This window comes from Cyanistes caeruleus, chromosome 33 (genome assembly GCF_971803275.1).
Source record: "Cyanistes caeruleus chromosome 33, bCyaCae1.hap1.1, whole genome shotgun sequence".
NCBI classification, from domain to species: Eukaryota; Metazoa; Chordata; class Aves; order Passeriformes; family Paridae; genus Cyanistes; species Cyanistes caeruleus.
In genome coordinates this window covers 439,137-456,511 of record NC_141734.1, presented here as the reverse complement: position 1 = coordinate 456,511, position 17,375 = coordinate 439,137, and the positions used below count along the sequence as shown (strand labels likewise).

Genomic DNA, 17,375 nt, shown 5'->3' with positions numbered 1-17,375 from the left:
TTTTCCGGGTTTTTTTTGGAATTTTAGGGGGATTTTTTTAGGGAATTTTTCAGGGATTTTTGGGGGATTTTTGGGGAATTTTGGGGATTTTTTTCCGGGTTTTTTTGGGGAATTTTTTCCATGTTTTTTTGGGAATTTTTTGGGAATTTTTGGGAATTTTTTCCAGGTTTTTTGGGGAATTTTGGGGAATTGTTGGGAATTTTTTCCGGGTTTTTTTGGGGAATTTTTTTGGAAATTTTGGGAATTTTTTCCCGGGTTTTTTTGGGAACTTTTGGGAATTTTTTCCGGGTTTTTTGGGGGGAATTTTTTGGGAATTTTTGGGAATTTTTTCCGGGGTTTTTTGGGGAATTTTTGGGAATTTTTTGGGGAATTTTTGTGAATTTTTGTGAATTTTTTCCGGGTTTTTTTTGGGAATTTTTGTGAATTTTTGGGAATTTTTTCCGTGTTTTTTCCGGGAATTTTTGGGAATTTTGGGGCTTTTCTCACCTCGAGGCTCCGGAGGGTCCCGGCCCTGCTGCAGCAGCTCCTGCTGCTTCTCCAGGTACTGCTTGATGATGCTGTTCTGCCCCATGGCCTCGCCCATCTGCCAAAAAATCCAGCAATTCCCAAAAAATTTGGGATCCAATCCAGGATTTTGGGAAATTTTTCCCATTTTTTTCCCATTTTTTTCGATTTTTTTCCCATTTTTTTGTGATTTTTTTGTGATTTTTTATGATTTTTTAGGGATTTTTTAAAGGTTTTTTGGGATTAAATGAAGCTGCTCCACCCCCAAATCCCAAAAATTGGGAATTCCCAAAAATTTGGGATCATTTTGGGATTTTTGGGAATTTTTTCCCCATTTTTTTTCATTTTTTTCCCATTTTTTTGTGATTTTTTATGATTTTTTAGAGATTTTTTAAAGGTTTTTAGGGATTATTTGAAGCTGTTCCACCCCAAAATCCCAAAAATTGGGAATTCCCAAAAATCTGGGGCTGTTTCCGAATTTTTGGGAATTTTTTCCCATTTTTTTCGATTTTTTTCCCATTTTTTTTCTGATTTTTTTGGTGATTTTTGATGATTTTTTAGGGATTTTTTAGGGATTTTTTAGGGATTAATTGAAGCTGTTCCACCCCCAGATCCCAAAAATTGGGAATTCCCAAAAATTTGGGATCATTTTGGGATTTTTGGGAATTTTTTCCCCATTTTTTTTCCATTTTTTTCCCCATTTTTTTCCTATTTTTTTGTGATTTTTTATGATTTTTTGGAGATTTTTTAAAGGTTTTTAGGGATTAATTGAAGCTGTTCCACCCCCAGATCCCAAAAATTGGGAATTCCCAAAAATCTGGGATTGTTTCCGAATTTTTGGGAATTTTTTCCCATTTTTTTCCCATTTTTTGCTGATTTTTGGGAATTTTTTCCCTTTTTTTTTCCCTTTTTTTGGTGATTTTTGAGAATTATTTTCCCCACATTTTTCCCATTTTTTGGTGATTTTTGGAAAAATTTTTCCCCACTTTTTGGTTTTTTTTGGGATTCATTTTTCCCATTTTTTTTCCCTTTTTTTTGATTTTTGGGAATTTTTTCCTTTTTTTTCCCATTTTTTTTCCCATTTTTTGGTGATTTTTGGGAATTCTTTTCCCCACATTTTTCCCTTATTTTTGGTGATTTTTGGGATTTTTTCCCCCTTTTTTTTGGTCTTTTTTGGGAATTATTATTCCCATTTTTTTCCCTTTTTTTTGGGGATTTTTTTCCCACATTTTTCCCATTTTTTGCTGATTTTTCCAAATTTTTTTTCCCATTTTTTCCCATTTTTTGATCATTTTTGGGAATTTTTTTCCCTTTTTTTTCCCATTTTTTCCCCATTTTTTTTCCCATTTTCTTCCCTTTTTTTGGTGATTTTTGGGAATTTTTCCCCATTTTTTGCTGATTTTTGTGAATTTTTTTTCCCATTTTTTTCCATTTTTTTGGAGATTTTTGGAAATTATTTTTCCCATTTTTTTTCCCATTTTTTGCTGATTTTTGGGAATTTTTTCCCCATTTTTTTCCCATTTCTTGCTGATTTTTGGGAATTTTTCAGGGATTTTGGGGGCTCTGGGTGAAGCTTTTCCACCCCCAGATCCCAAAAATCCCAAATTCCCAAATTCCTGGGATTTTTCCCGAAAAATTCGTGATTTTTTTGGAATTTTGGGGATTTTTTGGGGCGATTCGAGGGGATTTTGGTCAATTCCATGAAGATTTCGTGTGAATTTGGGTGAAATTTTGGGGAGAATTTTGAATTTTTGGGGATTTTTTGAGGCGATTTGAGGGGATTTTGATCAATTCCATGAAGGTTTTTGTGAAATGGGTGAGTTTTGGGTGAAATTCGGGCGATTTTGGGCAATTCTCACCTGGGAATTGGGCTGAAAGGTCGGGTGGGGGCTCGAGTGCTTCTGGAGGTTCTCCAACATCAGCGCCTGAATTTTGGGGCAAATCACACAAATTTCAGTCAAAAACCAAAAAATCTCCAATCCCAAATCCCATCGATTCCTTTTTCCCTCAATTTCCAGCCCCAAAATCCCCGGAATTCACCCCAAAATCCAAAATTCCCGACCCAAAACCCCTCAAAAAAAGCCCCAAAAAACAAATTTTTTCACCCCAAAAATCCAATTTTTTCGCCCTAAAAATCCAATTTTTTCGCCCCAAAAATCCAATTTTTTTCGCCCCAAAAATCCAATTTTTTCGCCCCAAATACCATCAAAAAACTCACAAAGTTGGGATTTAAAACTCGAATTTTAAAATTTATTTCACCGGAATTGGTCAAAACCGCGATTTTTACCCCAAATTACCTCACAAAAATCTCAAAAGTGGAGTTTTAAACCCAAATCCCCTCAGAATTTCCTAGAAAGTCACAAAAACCGAGACTTTTACCCCAAATCCCCTCAAAAAAACTTCAAAACCGCGACTTTCGCCTCAAATTTCCTCTGATTTCTACTCAAAGTCATCAAAACCCGGATTTTTACCCCAAATCTCCTCAAAAACTCCTCAAAATCGGGATTTTAAACCCAAATCCCCTCAGTTTCCTTCAAAGTCACAAAACCCGCGGATTTTACCTCAAATCCCCTCCGATTTCTCCTCAAACTCACAAAAATCGGGATTTTCACCCCAAAACCCCTCACAAAAACCTCAAAACCGGAGTTTTTAACCCAAATCACCTCAGAATCCCCTTCAAACTCACAAAAACAGCGACTTTTACCTCAAATCCCCTCACAAAAACCTCAAAACCGGAGTTTTAAACCCAAATCCCCTCAGGATTCCCTTCAAACTCACAAAAACTGCAACTTTTACCTCAAATCCCCTCACAAAAACCTCAAAACCGGAGTTTTAAACCCAAATCACCTCAGAATCCCCTTCAAACTCACAAAAACAGCAACTTTTACCTCAAATTCCCTCACAAAAACCTCAAAACCGGAGTTTTTAACCCAAATCACCTCAGAATCCCCTTCAAACTCACAAAAAAGCGACTTTTACCCCAAATCCCCTCACAAAAACCTCAAAACCGGAGTTTTAAACCCAAATCACCTCAGAATCCCCTTCAAACTCACAAAAACTGCAACTTTTACCCCAAATCCCCTCACAAAAACCTCAATCCCGGACCTTTAAACCCAAATCGCGCCACACTTTCCCCCGAACTCACAAAAACTGGGATTTTCACCTCAAATCCCCTCACAAAAACCCCAAAACCCGCACTTTTAAACCCGAACCGCCTCAAGCTTTACCTCAACCTCCCAAACCGCCACTTTTACCCCAAATCCCCGCACAAAACCTTTTCTTTTAACCCCAACAGCCCCCTCCGCTCCAAACCCTCCCCTCTCACCTCAAACCTCCCTTCACCACCGACCCAAAATCTCCTTTTTTCACCCCAAACCTCAGCTCGATTTCTGGGGGGAGGGGGGGGTCGGGGGGTCTCTGTTTACCTTCCCGCCTTTTTCCCCCCCCTCACGCGTTGGCGGGAAAACCCTGAGGGGGAGAACCCCCCTCACCCATCCCGCGCATGCGCCGCCATTTTCCCGCCCCCCCCCACCCCTCCTTTCCATCCTCCCTTCCCCTCACGGCGGCCTCCCCCTCAGCGCCGCCGCCATTTCTACCCCGTTCCCCCCCTTCTTCCTCTCACCCCTCGCAGCCGCTTGATCAGGGCGCTCTTCTGGCCGCTCTTGGCGAGGCCTCGCTGCTCCAGGGCCGCTTTGAGGTCGGCGACGCGCAGCAGATGGAGCGGCCGCCCGTCCAGAGTCACCTCCTCCCCGTCCGCCATCTTGGTGTGGCGCCGCTTGCGCTGCGCCTTTCGGACGCTTCCGGCTCTTCGGCAACTTCCGCAAGGGAGCTTCGGGTATTTCCGGCAACGTTCGGTTGTTACCGGTGCTCTTCGGGTGTTTCCGGCGGCGTTCGCGAGGTTCTGGCGCTCTTCGGGTGTTTCCGGCGCTCTTCGGGTGTTTCCGGAGTGGGGGGGGCGGCAAAGGCGGGAATTTCTGTGGAGAGTTCGGAGGTTTCCGGTAAAACTCCGGTAAAATGAGGGGAAAAAGTGAAAATTTGGGGGATTTCGGGCTAAAAACTCGCGGTTCTTGAGGTAAAAGTGGGAGGGTTTGTGGGGGAAAGGGAAAAAGTGAGGTTTTTTTGGGGGAAAATCGCGGGTTTTGGGGAAAAATCGAGGTTTTGGGGGGAAAAATTGGTGGTTTTCGTTGGGAAAATGGGGATTTTCTGTGGGGAAAAAATCGGGATTTTCAGTGGGGAAAGTCGCGTTTTTCAGGAAAAACAGCCCAAAAAATCGCGGTTTTGGGTTAAAAATCGGAGTTTAAAGTGAAAATTTGGCGGTTTTTAGTGAAAAAATCGCGATTTTTAAGGGAAAAAAATTGGTTTTCTGTGGGGAAAAAATCGCGATTTTCTGTGGGAAAAGTGGCGGTTTTCGGGGAAAACAGCCCCAAAAAATCGCGGTTTTGGGTTAAAAATCGGAGTTTTTCGTGAAAAAATAAATAATTCGCGATTTTCGGTGGAAAAAATTCGCGATTTTCCGTCAAAACCTCGGAAAATTAGAGGGAGAATCTTCGGGATTTCGGGAAAAATTAAAACGAAACGTTTGAAAATGAAATAAAAAAGGAAAAGCCACGTGAAAAATTTTATCTCGTTTATTTCTCTTCATTTTTATTTATAATTTTTTTTATTTACACTTTTTATATTTAATTTTTTATTTAGCTCCTGTTCATTCTTTTAAATTAAAATTTTTATTTTATTTTTTATTTGTAATTTACGCTTCATTTATTTTTTTTTTTATTATTTTATTTTTAATTTTTTCATTGGCCAGCGGGGTTTGATTGACAGCAAGCCCCGCCCACACCGAGGCCGCGCCCCCTTTTTCCTTAAGGGGGAAAAGGGGCGGAGCCGGCTCTGCCCCTGTGACGTCATAAAACCATTAAGGCGGTGTTTCCGATGCCCCGCCCCTTTTTGGGCGGGGTTTTTTCGGGTGGGGGCGGGGTTTAGGGTTGGGGGAGGGGCTCGGGGGGTTTGAGGGGGGGTTCGGGGGTGGGGGAGGGGCTCTGAGGGGCCCCTCCCCCACCCGGGTACACCACGAGCAGCAGGCGCTGCCAGAAACGGCTCCAGGAGGCTGCGGGGGGAGGGGAAAAAAACCACCCAAATTATCCCGAATTTACCCCAAAATTATCCCAAAATAAACCCCAAATTATCCTGAATTTACCCCAAAATTATCTCAAAATTATCCCAAAATGAACCCCAAATGATCCCGAATTTACCCCAAAATTTAACCCAAAATAAACCCCAAATTATCCCGAATTTACCCCAAAATTATCTCAAAATTATCCCAAAATAAACCCCAAATGATCCCGAATTTACCCCAAAATTTAACCCAAAATAAACCCAAAATTATCGCGAATTTACCCCAAAATTATCCCGAATTTATCCCAAAAAAACCCCAAAATTATCCCAAAATAAACCCCAAATTATCCAAAATTTACCCCAAAATTATCCCGAAATTATCCCAAAATAAACCCCAAATGATCCCGAATTTACCCCAAAATTTACCCCAAAATAATCCTGAAATTACCCCAAAATAAACCCAAAATTATCCCAAATTCCCCAAAATCCCCCAATTTTTTTCCAAATTCCCCCAAAATTCCCAAAATTTCCCCCCAAAATTCCCAAATTTCCCCCAAAATTCCCGAATTTTCCCAAAAATCCCACATTTCCCCCAAAAATCCCAAATTTCTCCCAAAAACCCCCAAATTTCTCAATTTTTCCCCTAAAACTTCCCAAATTTCCTCCAAAATTTCCCAAAATCCCCAAATTTCCCCCAAAAATCACAAATTGTACTCCAAAAATTCCCCAAAATCCCCAAAATTCCCAAAAATCCCCAAATTTCCCCCAAAATCCCCAAAATTCCCAAATTTTCCCCCAAAAATTCCCAAAAATCCCCAAAATTTCTGAATTTTTCCCCAAAAATCCCCAAATTTTCCCCAAAAATCCCAAAAATCCCCAAAAATCCCAAATTTCCCCCCAAAATCCCCAAAATTTCTCAATTTTTACCCCAAAATTCCCAAATTTTCCCCCAAAATTTCCCAAATTTCCCCAAAAAATTCCGAAATTTTCCCCAGAATTCCCAAAAATCCCCAAAATCCCAAAATTTCCCCCCAAAATCCCAAATTTTCCCGAAAATCCCCAAAAATCCCAAATTTCCCCAAAAATTCCCAAAAATCCCCAAAATTCCCAAATTTTCCCCAGAATTCCCAAGAATCCCCAAAATTCCCAAATTTTCCCCAAAATCCCCAAATTTCCCCAAAATTCCCCAAATTCCCCCCGACCCCTCCCCCATTCTTTAACCCCTCCCCCTCCTCACCCATCCTCCTCCTCATCCCCTGCAGGGGGCGTGTCCCGCGCTGGCCCCGCCCCCTCCGCAGGCACAGCCAATAGACGGGCGCCCCGGTGGCGGTGATGGCCACGCCCACCCCGCACACCACAGGCTCCGCCCACAGGGAGAAGAGCAGGAGCCCCGCCCAGAAGAGCAGGAACAGCGCCGGCAGCACCAGGGGCACCTGGGGAAACACGGAATTCCCCAAAATTCCCCAAAATTTCCCCAAAATTCCCAAGTTTTGGGTGGAAATCCCGAGGTTTTGGGGCAAAAATTGGGATTTTTAGGAAAAAAATTGGGGTTTTTAAGGCAAAAATTGCCATTTTTAGGGGAAATAAATGACAATTTTAAGGCAAAAAATGTGACTTTTAAGTAAAAATTTGGGATTTTTCCCCAAAAATTTGGATTTTGGGATGAGTTTGAGGAGTTTAGGAAAGAATTTGGGAATTTTGGGTGAAAATTTGGAGTTTTTAGGTCAAAAATTGAGGTTTTTGGAGCGTGGGAATCCACAAGGGGGCGCCAACTGCATGAGCCCCAAAATCATCAATTTTTAGCCCAAAATTCAAGGTTTTTTGTGAAAAATTGGGGTTTTTTTCCTAAAAAATAAAATTGAAAAAATTCCCCAAATTTTGGGTGGAAATCCCGAGGTTTTGGGGCAAAAATTGGGATTTTTAGGAAAAAAATTGGGGTTTTTAAGGCAAAAAATGCGATTTTTAGGGCAAAAATTGATATTTTTTAAGTAAAAAATTGGGGTTTTTTACCAAAATTTGGGGATTATTCCCCAAAAATTTGGATTTTGGGATGAGTTTGGGGCGATTTATAAAAAATTTGGGGTTTTTGGGTGAAAATTTGGGGTTTTTAGGTGAAAATTTGAGGTTTTTAGGTCAAAAATTGAGGTTTTTTTAAGCGTGGAGACGCCACTTGCATGAGACCCAAAACTGAGGATTTTTACCCCAAAAATTCAGGGTTTTCTGGGAAAAATTGAGGTTTTTCTCAAAAGACAAAATTCCCAAAAATTCCTGAAATTTTGGGTGAAAATCCCGAGGTTTTGGGGCAAAAATTGGGATTTTTAGGGAAAAAAATGACATTTTTAAGGCAAAAAATGGGATTTTTAAGGCGAAAAATGCGATTTTTAAGGCAAAAAATGACATTTTTTAGTAAAAAATTGGGGATTTTTCCCCAAAAATTGGGATTTTGGGATGAGTTTGGGGCAATTCCTGAAAAATTTGGGGGTTTTGGGTGAAAATTTGGGGGTTTTAGGTCAAAAATTGAGGTTTTTGGAGTGTGGAGGCACCACTGACAGAAGACCAAAAATTGTCGATTTTTACCCCAAAAATTCCATTTTTTTGCCAAAAAAGTGGGGATTTTTCTCCAAAAATTGGGATTTTAGGTGGGATCTGGAGAGTTTTGCAAAAAATTAGGGATTTTTAGGTGAAAATTTGAGGTTTTTAGGTCAAAAATTGAGGTTTTTGGAGCGTGGGAATCCACAAGGAGGCGCCACCTACAGGAGACCCAAAATTGAGGATTTTTACCCCAAAAATTCGGGATTTTTTGCAGAAAAATTTGGGTTTTTTTCCCAAAAGATAAAATTCAAAAAATTCCCCAAATTTTGGGTGGAAATCCCGAGGTTTTGGGGCAAAAATTGGGATTTTTAGGGAAAAAAATGCGATTTTTAAGGCAAAAAATGTGATTTTTTAGTAAAAAATTGGGGTTTTTTACCAAAATTTGGGGTTTTTTGCTCAAAAATTTAGATTTTAGGATGAGTTTGGGGCGATTCATGAAAAATTTGGGGTTTTTGGGTGAAAATTTGGGATTTTTAGGTGAAAACTTGAGGTTTTGAGGTCAAAAATTGAAGTTTTTGGAGCATGGGAATCCACAAGGGGGCGGGGTTTGTGACCGGAAGTGGGCGGGGGTTATGACCGGAAGTGGGCGTGGCTTATGACCAGAAATAAATGCGTTTCGACCCGAAGTGGGCGTGGTTTACACACGGAAGTGGGCGGGGTTTATGTCCGGAAGTGGGCGGAGTTCATGACCACAAATAAGCACCTTTAGACCGGAAGTGGGCGTGGTTTAAGACCGGAAGTGGGCGTGGTTTATGACCAGGGTTGGACCCATTTACACCAAAAGTGAGCGTGGCTTAAGACCAAAAGTGGGCGTGTTTGGCCCAGAAGTGGGCGTGGTTTATGACCGGGAGTGGGCGTGGTCTATGGCCGGAAGCGGCTGCGCTTAGACCAGAAGTGGGTGTGGTTTATGACCGGAAGTGGGCGTGGTTTATGACCGGGAGTGGGCGTGGTCTACGGCCGGAAGCAGCTGCGCTTAGACCAGAAGTGGGCGTGGTTTATGACCGGAAGTGGGCGTGGTCTATGGCCGGAAACGGCTGCGCTTAGACCAGAAGTGGGCGTGGTTTGTGACCGGAAATGGGCGTGGTTTAAGACCGAAAGTGGGCGTGTTTGGCCCAGAAGTGGGCGTGGTTTATGACCGAAAGTGGGTCCATTTGGTCTGGAAATGGCCGTGGTTTGTGACCGGAAGTGGGCGTGGCTTATGTCCGGAAGCAACTGCGCTTAGAGAAGAAGTGGGCGTGTTTTATGACCGGAAGTGGGCGTGGTTTATGACCAGAAATGGGTTCGTTTAAACCGTGAGTGGGCGTGGCTTCCCAACGGATGTGAGTGGGTTTTTCCCCGGAAGTGGGCGTGGTTTAAGACAGGAAATGGGCGTGGCTTCCCATCGGAAGTGGGTGTGGTTTATGACCGGAAGTGGGCGTGGCTTCCCACCGGAAGTGGTTGTGGTTTATGACCGGAAGTGGGCGTTTCTCCCCGGAAGTGGGTGTGGTTTAAGACCGGAAATGGGCCTGTTCAGTCCGGAAATGGGCGTGGCTTTCCACCGAAAGTGGGTGTGGTTTATGACCGGAAGTGGGCGTTTCTCCCCGGAAGCGGGTGTGGTTTCTTTCCCGGAAGTGGGCGTGGCTTATGACCGGAAGTGGGTGTGGTTTGTGACCGGAAGTGGGCGTGGTTTATGCCCGGAAGTGGGCGTGTCTCACCTTGATGGGGCGGGGCAGCTCCGGCTCCCGCCGCCGCAGCACCAGCAGCCCGGCCACGGTGACGCCGTACCACGTGTAATTAACGAAGCCCACGTAATTAATCAGCGTGTAAATATCGCCCGTCACCAGCATCAGCAGCGTGGACGCGCACTGCGGACACCCGGGGGGGCGGGGCCTCCGCTCAGGCCACGCCCACTTCCGGAAACGCCCCTCCCCCGCCCTAACAAAGCCCAAAATTGGGGTTTTTTTCTTTTTTCCCCCCATTTTTTGTATGATTTTCGCGGGGTTTTTTTGGGGTTTTTCACGGATTTTTGGGATTCTTCACGTTTCGGGGTTTTTTCCCTTTTTTTCCCAATTTTTCCCCATTTTTCCCCACTTTTCTCCCCATTTTTCCCATTTTTTTCCCATTTTTCCCCATTTTTTCCAAATTTTCCCATTTTTTCCCATTTTTCCCTATTTTTTCCCATTTCTCCCCATTTTTCCCTTTTTTTCCCTATTTTTCCCACTTTTTTCCCCATTTTTCCTCATTTTTTCCTCATTTTTCCCACTTTTTTCCCCATTTTTCCTCATTTTTTCCTCATTTTTCCCACTTTTTTCCCCATTTTTCCCCATTTTTCCTCATTTTTCCCCATTTTTCCCCCACTTTTCCCATTTTTCCCAATTTTTTCCCCATTTTTCCCCATTTTTCCCATTTTTTTCCCAATTTTTCCCCATTTTTCCCATTTTCTCTTCTTTTTTCCCCATTTTTTCACCACTTTCTTCCCATTTCTCCCCATTTTTCCCCCATTTTTCCCCATTTTTCCCATTTTTCCCCCATTTTTCCCCATTTTTTCCCCATTTTTCCCTATTTTCCCCATTTTTTTCCCATTTTTCCCATTTTTTTCCAATTTTTTCCCCAAATTTTTCCCATTTTTTCCCCATTTTTTCCCCATTTTTTCCCCAATTTTTTCCCCATTTTTTCCCCATTATTTTCCCATTTTTCCCATTTTCCCCAATTCCATTTTTCTCCCAATTTCTCCCTTTTCACCCCAAAATTCCCAAATTTAACCCCAAAATTCCCCTTTTTAAACTCATTTTTAACCCTTTCTTTCCCCCCATTTTTCGCTCGATTTTCCCCATTTTTTCACCGATTTTCCCCAAATTTTCACCGTTTTTTCCCCAAATCCCAATTTTTCTCCCAAAATCCCCATTTTTAACCCTTTCCTAACCCCTTTTTCCCCATTTTTCGCTCAATTTTCCCCATTTTTCCACCGTTTTTCCCCAAATTTCCGCCGTTTTTCCCCAAATTTTCACCGTTTTTTCCCCAAATCCCATTTTTTCCCAAAATCCCCGTTTCTCACCCCAAACCCCCATTTTTAACCCTTTCTTCCCCGTTTTTAACCCCATTTTTCCCCATTTTTCGCTCTATTTTCCCCAAATTTTCACCGTTTTTCCCCATTTTTTCCCCTTTTTCCCAAAATCCTGGTTTTTCACCTCAAATCCCCATTTTTAACCCTTTCCTCCCCATTTTCCCCATTTTTCCCCATTTTTTGCTCTATTTTCCCCATTTTTCCACCGATTTTCCCCATTTTTTCACCATTTTTTCCGTTTTTTCCCCAAATCCCATTTTTTCCCAAAATCCCCATTTTTCACCCCAAACCCCCATTTTTAACCCTTTCCTCCCCATTTTTAACCCTTTCTTAACCCTTTTTTCGCTCGATTTTCCCCATTTTTTCGCCGATTTTCCCCAAATTTTCACCGGTTTTCCCCATTTTTTTCCCCCTTTTTCCCAAAATCCCGGTTTTTCACCCCAAACCCCCATTTTTAACCCTTTCCTCCCCGATTTTAACCCCATTTTTCCCCATTTTTCGCCATAACTCTCCCATTTTTTGCTCTATTTTCCCCATTTTTTCACCGTTTTTCCCCACTTTTTCCCCTTTTTTCCCAAAATCCCGGTTTTTCCCCCCAAACCCCCATTTTTAACCCTTTCCTCCCCATTTTTAACCCTTTCCTAACCCCTTTCTCTCCCATTTTTTGCCATAACTCTCCCATTTTTTGCTCTATTTTCCCCATTTTTTCACCGTTTTTCCCCATTTTTTTTTCCCCAAATCCCATTTTTTTGTCCCAAAATCCCCGTTTTTCACCCCAAATCCCCGTTTTTCACCCCAAACCCCCATTTTTAACCCTTTCCTCCCCATTTTTAACCCCTTTTATCCCATTTTTTCCCCATTTTTCGCTCTATTTTCCCCATTTTTCCTCCGATTTTCCCCATTTTTTCACCGTTTTTCCCCAAATTTTTCCCAAAATCCCATTTTTTTGTCCCAAAATCCCGGTTTTTCACCCCAAACCCGCATTTTTAACCCTTTCCTCCCCGATTTTAACCCCATTTTTCCCCATTTTTCGCTCTATTTTCCCCATTTTTCCTCCAATTTTCCCCATTTTTTCACCGTTTTTCCCCAAATTTTTTCCCAAATCCCATTTTTTTTCCCAAAATCCCGTTTTTCACCCCAAATCCCCATTTTTAACCCTTTCCTCCCCATTTTTAACCCTTTCCTCCCCATTTTTAACCCTTTCTTTCTCATTTTTAACCCTTTCCTCCCCGTTTTTAACCCCATTTCTCCCCCATTTTTTCACCGTTTTTCCCCATTTTTTTTCCCCTTTTTCCCAAAATCCCGTTTTTTCACCCCAAACCCCCTCTCCCACCGTCAGCAGCAGGGCGGGGACGGGCGTGCGGCGCCGCAGGTGGATCAGCCCGGGGAGGAGGGTGACGTCATCGTCACGTGACCGGCTGGGGGGGCGTGGCCCAGTGACGTCACCGCCCTTTCTCCCGCCATTTTTAACCCTTTCTTTTCCCCCCATTTTTCGCTCGATTTTCCCCATTTTTTCACCGATTTTCCCCAAATTTTCACCGTTTTTTCCCCAAATCCCAATTTTCGTCCCAAAATCCCCGTTTTTCACCCCAAAATCCCCATTTTTAACCCTTTCCTAACCCCGTTTTTCCCCATTTTTGGCTCAATTTTCCCCATTTTTCCGCCGTTTTTCCCCAAATTTCCGCCGTTTTTCCCCAAATTTTCACCCTTTTTTCCCCAAATCCCCTTTTTTCCCAAAATCCCCGTTTCTCACCCCAAACCCCCATTTTTAACCCATTTTTCCCCATTTCTCCCCCATTTTTTATCCGATTTTCCCCAAATTTTCACCGTTTTTCCCCATTTTTTTTCCCAAAATCCCATTTTTTTGTCCCAAAATCCCCGTTTCTCACCCCAAACCCCCATTTTTAACCCTTTCCTCCCCGATTTTAACCCCATTTTTCCCCATTTTTCGCTCTATTTTCCCCATTTTTTCACCGATTTTCCCCAAATTTTCTCCATTTTTCCCAAAATCCCCGTTTCTCACCCCAAACCCCCATTTTTAACCCTTTCCTCCCCATTTTTAACCCTTTCCTCCCCATTTTTAACCCTTTCCTCCCCATTTTTAACCCTTTCTTAACCCCGTTTTTCCCCATTTTTCGCTCTATTTTCCCCATTTTTTCACCGTTTTTCCCCATTTTTCCCCCTTTTTCCCAAAATCCCGGGTTTTCCCCCAAATTTCCATTTTTAACCCTTTCCTCCCCATTTTTAACCCTTTCCTAACCCCTTTCTCTCCCATTTTTCGCCATAACTCTCCCATTTTTCGCTCTATTTTCCCCATTTTTTCACCGATTTTCCCCATTTTTTTTTCCCCAAATCCCATTTTTTTGTCCCAAAATCCCGGTTTTTCACCCCAAATCCCCGTTTCTCACCCCAAACCCCCATTTTTAACCCTTTCCTCCCCATTTTTAACCCCTTTTATCCCATTTTTTCCCCATTTTTCGCTCTATTTTCCCCATTTTTCCTCCAATTTTCCCCATTTTTTCACCGTTTTTCCCCAAATTTTTTCCCAAATCCCATTTTTTTCCCAAAATCCCGTTTTTCACCTCAAATCCCCATTTTTCTTCATTTTTAACCCTTTCCTCCCCATTTTTAACCCTTTCTTAACCCATTTTTCGCTCTATTTTCCCCATTTTTCGCTCTATTTTCCCCATTTTTTCACCGTTTTTCCCCAAATTTTCACCGATTTTCCCCATTTTTTTTTCCCCTTTTTTCCCAAAATCCCGTTTTTTCACCCCGTTTCGGCCCCACCGTCAGCAGCAGGGCGGGGACGGGCGTGCGGCGCCGCAGGTGGATCATGGCCAGCAGCGCCGGCAGCTGCCCCTCCCTGGCGCCGGCGTAGAACAGCCTGGTGACGTCATCGCCGGGGGGCGTGGCCGGGTGACGTCATCGCCGGGGGGCGTGGCCGGGTGACGTCATCGCCGCGGTGACGTCATCGGGTGACGTCGTGGGAAAAAGAAAAGGGAAGGGCGGGAAAGTGAGGGGGGGAAACGGGGAAATTTGGGGTGAAATTGGGGGATTTTGGGGTTTTTGGGGAAAAATTCGGATTTTAGGGGGAATTTTGGGGAAAAATTTGGGGAATTTTGGGGTGAAATTGGGGGATTTTGGGGTTTTTGGGGAAAAATTTGGATTTTAGGGGGAATTTTGGGGAAAAATTGGGGGATTTTGGGGGAAAATTGGGGGATTTTGGGGTAAAATTGGGGGTTTTTGGGGTAAAATTGGGATTTTTGAAGAAATTTTGGGGAAAAATTGGGAATTTTAGGGGGAATTTTGGGGAAAAATTTGGGGAATTTTGGGGTGAAATTGGGGGATTTTGGGGTTTTTGGGGGAAAAATTGGGATTTTAGGGGGAATTTTGGGGAAAAATTGGGGGATTTTGGGGTAAAATTGGGGATTTTTGGGGTAAAATTGGGGGATTTTGGGGGAAAATTGGGGAATTTTGGGGGAAAATTGGGGGATTTTGGGGTGAAATTGGGGGATTTTGGGGTTTTTTGGGGAAAATTGGGATTTTAGGGGGAATTTTGGGGTAAAATTGGGAATTTTGGGGGAAAATTGGGAATTTTCGGGTTTTTGGGGGGGAAAATTGGGATTTTTCAGGAATTTTGGGGTAAAATTGGGAATTTTGGGGTTTTTGGGGTAAAATTGGGAATTTTTCAGGAATTTTGGGGAATTCTGGGGGAATTTTGGGGTAAAATTGGGAATTTTTGGGGTAAAATTGGGGGATTTTGGGGTTTTTTGGGGAAAAATTGGGATTTTTGAGGTAATTTTGGAGTAAAATTTGGAATTTTGGGGTTTTGGGGATTTTGGGGTAAAATAGGGAATTTTTGGGGTAAAATTGGGGATTTTGGGGTGAAATTGGGGGATTTTGGGGTTTTTGGGGAAAATTGGGAATTTTTCAGGAATTTTGGGGAATTCTGGGGGAATTTTGGGGTAAAATTGGGAATTTTTGGGGTAAAATTGGGGGATTTTGGGGTTTTTTGGGGAAAAATTGGGATTTTTGAGGTAATTTTGGAGTAAAATTGGGAATTTTGGGGTTTTGGGGATTTTGGGGTAAAATAGGGAATTTTTGGGGTAAAATTGGGGATTTTGGGGTGAAATTGGGGGATTTTGGGGTTTTTGGGGTAAAATTGGGGGATTTTGGGGTAAAATTGGGGAATTTTGGGGTAAAATTGGGGGATTTTGGGGTTTTTTGGGGTAAAATTGGGATTTTGGGGGGAATTTTGGGGAATTTTTAGGGGAGAATTGGGGAATTTTGGGGCTTTTTGATAAAATTGGCGAATTTTGGGGTAAAATTGGGGGATTTTGGGGGAAAATTGGGGAATTTTGGGGGAAAATTGGGGGATTTTGGGGTAAAATTGGGGGATTTTGGGGTGAAATTGGGGGATTTTGGGGTGAAATTGGGGGATTTTGGGGTTTTTGGGGAAAATTGGGATTTTAGGGGGAATTTTGGGGTAAAATTGGGAATTTTGGGGGAAATTTGGGGTAAAATTGGGGAATTTTGGGATTTTTGGGATTTTGGGGGAATTTTGAGGGGAATTTTGGGGTAAAATTGGTGAATTTTGGGGTTTTGGGGGAGATTTTTGGGATTTTGGTGGGAATTTTGGGGTAAAATTGGGGAATTTTAGGGTAAAATTGAAAGATTTTGGGATTTTGGGGGGAAAATTGGGAAATTTTGGGATTTTTGGGGGGATATGGGGGATTTTGGGGAAATGGGGAAAAAATGGGGAAAAAATGGGAAAAAATCGGAAAAAATGGGAAAAAACTGGGGAAAAATTGGGGAAAAAATAAGAAAAAATCATAAAAAATCGGGAAAAAAATGTGAAAAATTTGGGGATTTTGGGGAATTTTGGGGATTTTGGGTTTTACCTGGAGCAGGTGAAGAGGGGGTGGGGGAGGGGAAAAAATTGGAATAAAAACGACAAAAAATTGGGAAAAATGGGAAAAAATTGGGAAAAAAAACGGGAAAAAAACTGGGGAAAAAATGGGGGAAAATGGGGGAAAAAATGGAATAAAAATAGGAAAAAAATTAGGGGGAAAAATGGGGAAAATTGGGAAAAAAATGGGAAAAAAATGGGAAAAAATCAGAAAAAAATGGGGAGAAAAATGGGGAAAAATCAGAAAAAATTGGGAAAAATTGGGGAAAAAATGGGGAAAAATTGGGGAAAAATCAGAAAAAATAGGGAAAAAATGAGAAAAAATGGGTAAAAAATGGGTAAAAAATGGGAAAAAAAATTGGGGAAAAAATGGGGAAAAATCAGAAAAAAATGGGAAAAAATCGGGGAAAAATTGGAAAAAATGGGAAAAAATGGGGAAAAATGGGAAAAAAATGGGGAAAAAATGGGGAAAAAATCGGAAAAAATGGGAAAAAATGGTAAAAAATTGGGAAAAAATGGAAAAAATTGGGGAAAAATCAGAAAAAAATGGGGAAAAAATTGGGGATTTTGGGGATTTTGGGGAATTTTGGGGATTTTTGGGGAATTTTGGGGAATTTTGGGGATTTTTGGGTTTTACCTGGAGCAGGTGAAGAGGGAACCGTTGACGCCGCCGAAGGTGGAGAGGGCGACGGCGAACGGCATCACCCAGGCCATGGGGCCCAGAACCTTCTCCCCGAACGTCTGGAGAGGGGAAAAACGGGGAAAAATCCCGGAATTCCCGGCGGGAACGAGAAATTCCGGGAGTTTTTACCCAAATCCCCGGTTTTTAACCCAAAATTTGGCTTTTTTTCCCCTAAAATTCACTTTTTTAGCACAAATATTTGGATTTTTCCCTCAATTTTTATCATTTTTTCCCTTTTCTTCCCCAAATTTCCAAGAATTCCCAGAGTTTTCCCAAATTCCCAATTTTTTTACCCAAAATTCCCATTTTTTACCCCAAAATTTGGCTTTTTTCCCCAAAAATTCACTTTTTTAGCACAAATATTTCAATTTTTCCCTCGATTTTTATCATTTTTTCCCAAATTTCTGGGATTTCCCAAAGTTTTCCCAAAATCCCAATTTTTTTACCCAAAATTCCCAGTTTTTTACCCCAAAATTTGGCTTTTTTCCCTAAAAATTCACATTTTTATCACAAATATTTGAATTTTTCCCTTG

General features: G+C 42.0%; 2 protein-coding genes across 3 annotated transcripts in view; both read right to left on the bottom strand.

Moving 5' to 3' along the window:
• ACIN1 (apoptotic chromatin condensation inducer 1) overlaps window positions 1-5,063 on the bottom strand; it is a 35,556-nt gene extending 30,493 nt beyond the window's left edge. The window contains exons 1-3 of the mRNA XM_086870664.1: window positions 4,127-5,063; window positions 2,364-2,429; window positions 487-583 (exon numbers count right to left, since the gene is read on the bottom strand). Of these exons, the coding sequence (XP_086726790.1) occupies window positions 487-583; window positions 2,364-2,429; window positions 4,127-4,264 (301 nt within the window). The 5' untranslated portion in view covers window positions 4,265-5,063. The remainder of the gene's footprint in view (window positions 1-486; window positions 584-2,363; window positions 2,430-4,126) is intronic.
• A 54-nt stretch (window positions 5,064-5,117) lies between these two features.
• The window catches only part of LOC111922321 (large neutral amino acids transporter small subunit 2-like), a 47,529-nt gene continuing 35,271 nt past the window's right edge, over window positions 5,118-17,375 (bottom strand). Inside the window, exons 7-11 of one of the 2 annotated variants that reach the window (XM_086870665.1) lie at window positions 16,798-16,901; window positions 14,039-14,135; window positions 9,903-10,052; window positions 6,854-7,049; window positions 5,118-5,608 (exon numbers count right to left, since the gene is read on the bottom strand). In XM_086870665.1, the coding sequence (XP_086726791.1) occupies window positions 5,481-5,608; window positions 6,854-7,049; window positions 9,903-10,052; window positions 14,039-14,135; window positions 16,798-16,901 (675 nt within the window). In that variant the 3' untranslated portion in view covers window positions 5,118-5,480. The remainder of the gene's footprint in view (window positions 5,609-6,853; window positions 7,050-9,902; window positions 10,053-14,038; window positions 14,136-16,797; window positions 16,902-17,375) is intronic. The other variant, XM_086870666.1, reaches the window with a different exon arrangement.